The 9,501-nt window shown below is 35.1% G+C and overlaps 1 protein-coding gene across 1 annotated transcript in view; it reads left to right on the plus strand.

The window, feature by feature from the left end:
* Positions 1–9,501, plus strand: part of DMD (dystrophin) — a 1,215,125-nt gene that overhangs the window by 391,973 nt on the left and 813,651 nt on the right. The window contains 2 exon segments of the mRNA XM_035901725.1: positions 2,586–2,736; positions 8,402–8,521. Of these exon segments, the coding sequence (XP_035757618.1) occupies positions 2,586–2,736; positions 8,402–8,521 (271 nt within the window).

Raw genomic sequence — 9,501 nt, forward strand, 5'->3', positions numbered from 1 at the left:
GCTTCAAAAAACTCTGGTTTGGCTTGTCTTCCTATGGTTACTAATACTACTTGATTATTTCTGTTTCAGAAGTTCTCAGCAAGTTTTGGCTTTTTTAATCTATCCTGATGCAAGTGATAATCCTGAGATAAATTATTAGTGGTGTTGGCTGCCCTAAGGAATAACAAGTATAAACAGCTTCTTTTTGTAACAGCTAAGTTTTTATGATTAAAATACCCAAGTCCTAGGAATTTTGAATAATTCCTTTTGCACCCGTTTGAAAAATATCTCATTCATTCTTGTTGCCTGTTACTTTTGGGGTATTTGAAGTCTATGTGTTCGTGTTATGTGCTTAAACTTCCATTAGATAAAAAAGAAATGAATTCTTATTTAGCAAAGATATACCAATACTAAATTTCTTATTTGCATAAAGAAATTAAAGTTTATTTTGAGAAGGCCTTTCATCTAATGCCCAGTTCTTTTTAAAACAAAGGCCATTTCAGGGATAGAAAGACAGTAGCAGAGCGATGGTGGTTTGGTTAGATTTAGTGCTGGAATTCCATCAGCCAGCCAGTCCCCAGCCTGTACTGCTCCAGAGGTTCTTCCTTCCCAGGTGTGGGACATTGCATTTGTCCTTGTTGAATGTAGTAAGGTTCCTCTTGGCCTGTCCCTCCAGCCTGTAGCTCTGCCCTTGAGTGTAAAATGTGAGAATTAGTATATGCCCAGGATTCAGAGTATTTTGCATTCCTGAATTTATAGGTGATCCCAAGGATTGCTTATAAGCTGAGGAATAGTATCTAAGAATGGAGTATGAGTTAGCTGAGATACATACAAATAAAGCATCAAATAACACTGGAAACAGTGATTTCTTTTTGCAATATGAGTTAGTACTCCTTATACAGTACTTATTTTTAACTATAAAAATAGCAAATATTAATTGTATAAATATTTCATCAGAGACCAAATGCTCATTTTGAGAAGATTCAAAATTGAAAAGTTGTTTTTTTTGGTTTTTTTTTTTTTTTTCAAAAAAGGTATAACAGCCAACAATAGAAGTGCTGAAGTTTCGGGCATATGCCTTAAAATATGAACAGGCTACAAATGAGATATGGGATTTCACATATTACATCTGCATGGTGTTGGCAGATATTAAATCGTGGTAGTTCAGATGAATTTAAATGTGTACCAAAAAGTAATCATCTACATGTTCATTGCAATCTTCTGTGGTAATTAGTTTGAAGACTATTAGTTGTATCTGGGAAAATACAGATTTATGCTTACTTTGGACATATTTAGACGTAGATTTTCAAAATTATACACTTCTGGGTGTGTTCAAACTGTCTTGGGAAAATCCAAAATTGTTTGGACAAACTCAGAAGTACTTGTTATACTTGAGCATACCTTGAAATTGTGACAGAAAGCTGCACGTTTGGATTTGTGTGAGCATTTCCTATGTTGCCTACCTGGTCATGGACAAGACCTCTTGCACTTCTCTGGAGCAGTGTGCTCACATTGCACTTCTGCCAGTCTGCAGTTCTCGGGTGCTGTGAGAGAAAACATACTTACATTGTGTTTGTTTAAAATATCCTTGTGGGGGGAAATGTCAGTGTGAAGTTGGACACTTCTAGGTGCCATTGGTCACAGAGAGATAAAATTTACAATAGCTTTCTAACTTGGGTTACATTTTCAAGAAGCCAACTGAGAAACAAATGGAGTAAGGTAGGACTGTGCCGTCTTTCTTACATGGCAGTTTTCTCCAGTCTGAAAGTTCAACTCAGATTTTCAAATCTCTGAGTTCTGAAAGTAGTTAACTAACCTTTTGCCACAAGGGTTGTGCTTGAGATGTAAGTAACACACTATAGCCTACAATAGTTTCACCAGCTCAGTGTGACTGAGGAAAGTGACTTTGGTCTGTCAAATCTAAGCAAAGTTAAAAATTGTATGTTATGTGAAAGATGGGTAATACAACTAACTACCTGTAATTCCATTGCTCAGCAATAGTTTGCACATTATTTTTAAAATACTTTTGGTGAGATGAGGATTTTGCTTAGGAAAATTTGGAAAATTTCAAAAGATGGCAAGTATAAGTGAAGGATTTGTAACTGATCTTTGGACAGATAATTTTAGAGCTATCAGAACACTTTGTTTAGGCAAAACTGAAGTATTTCCTGTTCGATTCTCCATTTAATATGTGAAAATTTAATATTGTCTCCTATTTAATATCCTAAATTTGAGGGAGCCTGGTAAGTACAGCTGTTTGAGCACTTTTTAAAGTACTTGTAGTAGACATACAAGCTTTAAGAAACCTAACAATTGAAATTTTGAAATTCCAAACAGCTCTAACAGAAATGCAACTGGAGGACAAAACTTTGACAGTATATTATATGTAGTATTCAGGTTCTAAAAAAAAAAAGTTGCAAAACAGTTTGCCTAATTCAAAACTGTTTAAAAAAATTTTCAGTTACCTGTTTGAGAATATATATATTTTTTTATTCTGGCTTGAGATGTAACCTCATGAAAACCAGCTAAGAGTATGCAGGGCAGATATATCTGCCTGTTGTTTTCTTTCATATATGAATTGAAATTATTATTTCTTTGTTTTACAGTTTACATAAAATCCTAATGGATCTGCAGAATCAGCAGCTAGCCCAGTTAGCTGACTGGCTGACAAAAACAGAGGAAAGGACAAAGAAAATTGATTCGGAGCCCTTAGGTCCGGATCTAGAGGACCTAAAGCATCAAGTAGAAGAGCATAAGGTATGCTGTGTTATGCTTCCAAAGGCATAAAAAACAATTTGAATTTTTGACATTTTAAAAGCTTTATTCCTGTCATTAGAACATAGCACAGTAATATGGAATCTTGGTTTAATAGTGATTGTTTGTACAATTAGCAAGCTTTTATATAGTAATTTTATCAAAAATCTTTTATCCTGATATAAAAAAAAATTACTTCCTTTTTAAATATCAGCAATATACTAGAATATGTGAGGCAACTGTAACATCCTTTCATTACACAGAACAATAAGAATATATCAGATGATTTAATACCTGTGTTTTCTTCTTTTTACATATTGCATTTTTTTCCTTGCATGCTGTAGTGGCAATGATGCGGTAGTCATAATTAGACTGCATAATCTTGTTAGGACTCCTGGGACTTTGAATATGTAACTGTGCAGCACTATAAAAAAACCCTCTAGTTTATTAACTATAGGAAATACTTTTTAGTAATGTATTTAGTTAATGAAAAATAACAAACTAATAAATGGAGTGTAAGAGAGAATTTGGCCAAAGTTTTTCCACATTCCATGAGGGTAATTCTTTAATTGGAAAAATTAAGAATTAAAAAGAGAGAGACTGTATAATTTGTGTAATGGCTTTGTGTAATTTACTGGATTAAATTGTCTGGCTTCATATTAATTTAAATTTTGAAAGATATTTATATATGTATCCATAACACATGCTGCTGATGATAAGGAAACACAGAAAAGTGCAGAAAACAGAGGTGATTTTTGAGGTCATGGAGATCTACTGTGATAAACGGTTAATGTTTCTACATCAGTGGTTCAAAGCAATTCAGTTCCATAGTATCTTGCGAGATTTAAACATCTGATGCTTGATGGCCTGTGTCAGTGCTAGCCCAGGTTCTAAAGGGCAGATCATCCCAAAAAACAATTCAAACTGAAAACAGCTTTTACAGTTTTTTTTTTTTAAAACAGAGGTCAAAAGCTGCAAAAGACTGCATGATCCACTTCTGTGTTAAATTTGATTTTTCTGCATTCTGATTAAGGAGTGCTACTGAAGAAGAATACAAATCCTACGCCTGCTGCTGCTATTTGTGGTATCTGTGCTTGCCCTGTGAGGAGACAATGCATTTCAGTATGTGGGTTTACTAGCTAAGCATATATTCTGACATTAAATTTTCTTTAAAAAAAAAGACAGCAGGTAATTATGAAATGGTAATTAGGGAAATAAACCTGAAAGATTTTGAATACGAGTGCTAAGATTTGAATAACTTTGTTCCTATTTCTATGCATTTTTACTTGAATACTAACGTAAAATGTAATCCTTTTATTTATGCAGTCTCTTTATGCTGTTTCTTCCTAATATTGAGAAAAATAGGTAGTTAGCTTGTATTTGAATATTCTGAGTCAAGACATGCACAAATCTACCTCTCCCACATAACTGTTCTTCATTTTTCTTGTGAAGAGTTAGTCAACATTAATTATTTATGTGTATTACTTTTCAAATCTATTTTCTGTACAAGAAAGAATTTAGTTAATAAGGTGGAAAGAAAAGGTTTTGGTTTTAACTTCAATTAAAATTCTATTTATGTATATTCTCTCTTATTCATAAGTCAAACAAGATGTTTTCCATTCTTTCAAATACTGTGTGAAAGTTTCAGATAATTTCATTATATATTGTATGCAACAAAGCTACCTTCTATAAAAAGAGTTAAAACAATGTAATTTTAATAACACAGTTATTACTTCATTATTAAATAAGCAAACTAGCAAAACCCAACACACCCCATACTTTTTCTTAGTCTCACATTACTCTGGACAGCTCAGAAATTATGTTGTACAAAATTGATGGGAGAAACCAGAAGTTAGAAGATACAAAATGCAAAGATCATTTCAGATTAAACAGACTTCACCAAAGATGATAGGTTTGGTTTGTTGTCATCCTGTCTCCCTCTCCTCCTTACCTTTATAATTTTGACTTTCCCTCTTTATCTGTTCACTAGTAACTACTTTTCACTCTGTTTATTTCATGTTATTTAACCCCCTTTGACTTATAACTTCCATACATCTGATTTCTTTTATTCAGCTTTTTTTTTTCAAGGTTGTCTCAAAATATTGGTCTTGAGTTCTTGTGACTAACACTTCAGTTTCCCTGCTGGGTCCTATAATAATAAAAAAAACCCAAAAAACCCAAAAAAACATTCAGTAATGTGTATTTGAGGCACCCATCACTGAGACCAGGGAAAGCACACAATATTTTTTCCAGCAAGCTTCTTAGTTCAGTAGTATATGAGGTTAATATTTTGATAATACAGAAGATTTTCTGAGTGCGCTGAAATAGAGGTGAAATCTAGAAGGTTTTATGTCATTAGCAAGGTACACAGTTCTCGTCAGAAACCTGGCATGGTCAATATATTTTGGAGTAATAGTCAAAATTTCAGTAAAGAACTATTGCAGTATTTTATTTGCAACAGTATTTTATGTATTTTATCTGCTGTTGCAAGTATCCCTTTATAATTTTATAAAGGGAGAAAGCTGCTTTTCAATACAAATCTGAGGACTATTGAGCTGTCTAAGCAGAATAATATATTAGAAATGTTATAATTAAGCAGAAATGTGCTTTTAATTGAACCGATTTTATTATTCCACATTATTATTGTACAAATTATGGTTAGTAGATTTTATAGTTTCATTAACTTTCTAAAAAAAATCTAAGCTGCTTAGGTATTTGTACTTTTTCTGGAAGGCTGAGCCTTTTTATTTTTTATGAAAATGTCAGAAACTGTGGAAAATTTTTAGTGTTAGGATTTTTCAGTACTTCAAATTAATTGCAAAGGTAAAATGAGACACTTCCTATAACTGTTCAGGTATCAAGGGTGGATTTGTCTTTGAGTACTTGGGTATCCTAAGTAGGTATTTTTATTCACTTTGAAGTAGATTATGTCGGAATCACATCAGTTGTTATCTGATAGATAGGACCTGTGGAGTTTTATGAGTTTCTGTTGTTGCTATCTCCATGCGTCAACATCTGTATCCATCTTACATTTTAAGTCCCTGAAAATTTGGTTTCTCTACAAGCTCAGGAGAACTTATTAGAAACTTCAATTTAAATGATTTGAACAGAGCATGGTCTAGTCTTCAGACTGCTCTCAGCAAGTTCCTGTTTCATCAAGCTCCTGTGTACAAATACTTGTTGCCAATTAACTTTATGGTAAAAAGAGACACTTGGATTATAAAGAACAGCCCTGTAGCTCAGGGCAAATTATATCTGTCTGGGGATTAGAAAATGACTCAACTTTCTGGTTTCATCAGTTCCCTGACTTCTCAAGTCTTTCATACTGTGTGCGAGACTCCCACTTCCAAAGTGCCCTTCACTCCTGCACTGGGAGACCATTGCTAACTCTGGTTTTGTTCTAATCAGGAAATAAAAGTCACCTTATCCCTGACTGTAGGCTTAGAGAGCAATGTATTTATTATCATATGGCTGAAAGAGGGAATAGAATCTAAGGGAAGCAAGCTGTGGTATATGGTCTGATCCATGAGTTCTCAGCCTCCTCTTCCTTGATCAAGTGTTGGGTCATAAAATGTGGAGGAGTCTGAGTTCCAGGGATTGCTCTAGCAATCTGGTGTACTTCACAGTCCCTGAGAATTGCTTTATAGTCTAGCTCTCTGAAGCAAATGGTAATCAAGGCATGGAAGTCAAAAAAGGATGATTCTTGTAAATATATTGGCTCAAAGGCTATGCCCATGAAGGAATTAAAACTATGAAATGTGTTAGGGTAAGGGGTTTATGCCTTAAAAATAAAGTAGTCTGTGAATTCCTTTCCTATTGCCTATAATCAAATTATATATATATATATATATATTTAATTTTCAAATAAAAGTAAGATGGTTAACCAAGAGGTTTAAATGCATGACCTAATCTTCAGCAAGGGCTTGTTCTTCATACCCAAGTGAATTACTCTACTTCAAAAACCAGCAGAAAAAAATGGTATGGTGAAATTCAACATAGTTTGTAATACAGTCAAGGTTTCCTTTTTGACAAGGCAAAGGTGGCTAGCCATGTTGTTTTTCAGACTGTGACTATCATACTATAGAACATAGTCTGTTGAAGTATTGAGGGCACAATCCAGGACTTCAGTTTCCCATTGAAGCTAGCTACAGACACCTAAAAAGTATGTCAAGCAGGATGTGGTCCTGGATACCTTGGGTTTTTTTCAGAGGAGTGGGATGAGGGTTTTTTTCAAGTTTTACTTAAGAAACACAACACAAAACCCAGTAAGGTAAAACAGTGGTTAACTATTGGGAGTTAAAAATGTACATTCAGCTGTTAATACACTAATATAAAGCTGGAGATAGGCGACAAAATTATTAAAAAAAATTGAGTAGTGCCTTTTCTGTGGCTTCAAGTTTCAGTACCAACACTTCTTTAGCTCTTCTTTCCATCTTCATCGCCTGTCCTCTTGCTGCATCTCAGCAAAGGAAGGAGCAAATAGGTCTAGCTGCTCAGTTCCCTTGTGCCTGACAGGAGCTGGGCTGGTCTTGGTTTTGTTAACAAACTATATAGCAAAGTAGTGATTCCATCTTTCACAGCAAGTGAGAAGAAAGGGAAAAAAAAAGTAAGACACTAAAACCCACCAAGGAGGTGTTACTAAGGTGTTACAGTACCTTACAGTACCTTGGGTTTTTTATACTATTTTTTTTTTTTTTGTGATGTAGGTTAAGTGTACAGTGAATATGCTATAAACCATCATCTGAAGAGTGAATATGTGTAGACTTGCCATTGTACTTCGCTGCGCGCTGTGAGGAGGGAGGCAACAATTGATTAGATCTAATAAATGAAGCCTGGGGAATGTGGGAGAGTCAGAGAGATATGAAGAGCTGTAGAAATTTGGCAAGTTTAGGAATTATTCAAATATCAATTTGTGCAGGTGTGAGGGAAGTTTCTTCACTTTTAGCAGTTTACTATTTCTCAGCAAAAGATTGTCCTCAGTTTCATTGCAGCTTGCGGCTGGAACTGGGTACCAAAGCTAAAAGGGCAAGAAAATTTTTCCTCAGACATTCAGAAGTCATAAAATGCCTCTCTCACTTTGTTTCCTTCTTTCTGAAACAAGTGAATCAAGGGTGCTGCATGTGTTTCCTAATCTTGAGTCATCCCCTGCGGAGTTTCTTCCTCTGTTATTAATGTTGTAGGAGTGCCAAACTGAAGATAGTCTGCTGTTGTTTAATGAAAAATTATGTAATTTTTAAATATTTTTATAACTTTAAAAAATGAAAATATTTTAATATATTAATAGGAAGTACAAAATCTAATGCAGTGGCTATTTGAAATTTGCAGGCTATTGGTATGTATACGTGCTATACTGATATCTGTAAGTCAACTACATCAATTCAACAAATGCTTTCTCAAGCCAAGTTTTCAGTCTGAAATATATTATCAAGAGTTAGGAGTTGTGAGTAACAGTAAGCTATTTTTGTGACAGGAATGGAAATCTGCCCAATATGCTTGTGTTGGCATATATATGCTAAGGTAACAAAATAAGTTTAAATTGTTTAGCATTAACAGCAATAGGATTATAAAGTTCTTATGCTTATGCAGGTTAATTAGTCAGTGGGACTCCAAACACACAGCGTTTTCTTAATTTGGAACGTATTTTCTAACACATATGCTTTAATTATAGGCATTTCAAGAAGACTTGGAACAAGAACAGGTCAAGGTGAATTCTCTAACTCATATGGTGGTGGTGGTGGATGAAAACAGTGGAGACAGAGCTACTGCTGCACTGGAAGAGCAGCTTCAGGTAACTAAACTTCTGTCCCTTAGACAAAAAGCTATGAGTGGCATTGAGTGTTAATAAGGTTGAAGAAGTACTAGTAGCATTGAGTGTATCTCAGGAGATATTTCTGAGGATGATCTTAAATATTTCTGTAGGACATGACTTTTGCATAGATGGATAAATGCATGCATTTTTGAGGAAAAACAAATATCTGAGACCAACTTTCTTTTTGCTTTGTATTCCTACAGTATCAACCTGTTTTATCTATCCAAGGACAAGTGTTTATCTTTTACTTCTTATGTGTATTTCATTACTCCTGACAGAAGTAATATGATTCTCTGTTGTAGTTAAGAAAAAGGATATTGCATGTTAGAATCTACACAATTCAGCAGAGCATGCATTATTGAGAATGGGGGATTTTTCTTTGGATGGGAAACTTTTGGTATATGTGGTATATTTTGGTGGTATAGTAACATAAAGTGTCACTATCCACTGGCAAGCGCTTAAAGACACATTCATTTTAAATAATGCCCAATATGTGTGTCTCTTAATGGCAATGCCAGTCCCACAAAATTGAAATGGACACCCACAAATCCCTGGGTCCCGATGGAATGCACCTGTGAGTGCTGAAGGAACTGTCAGACGACATTGCTGAGTCACTTTCCATCATCTATGAAAGGTCATGGAGAACAGGAGAGTTGCCTGATGACTGGAATGTCACTCCAGTCTTCAAAAAGGGCAAGAAGGAGGACCCGGGGAACTACAGGGTGGTTAGTCTCATCTCCGTCCCTGGAAAGGTGATGGAACAATTCATTCTGGGTGTCCTCTCCAAGCAAGTAGATGAAAAGAAGATCATCAGGAGTACCCAGCATGGAGTCACCAAGGGGAAATCATGCCTGACCAATCTGATAGCCTTCTACGATGGCATGACTGGCTGGGTAGATGAGGGGAGAGCAGTGGATGTTGTCTAACTTGACTTCAGCAAGGCTTTTGATACTGTCTCT

The sequence above is a fragment of the Egretta garzetta genome, unplaced genomic scaffold, assembly GCF_000687185.1.
Source record: "Egretta garzetta isolate BGI_Z169 unplaced genomic scaffold, ASM68718v1 scaffold70, whole genome shotgun sequence".
NCBI lineage: Eukaryota > Metazoa > Chordata > Aves > Pelecaniformes > Ardeidae > Egretta > Egretta garzetta.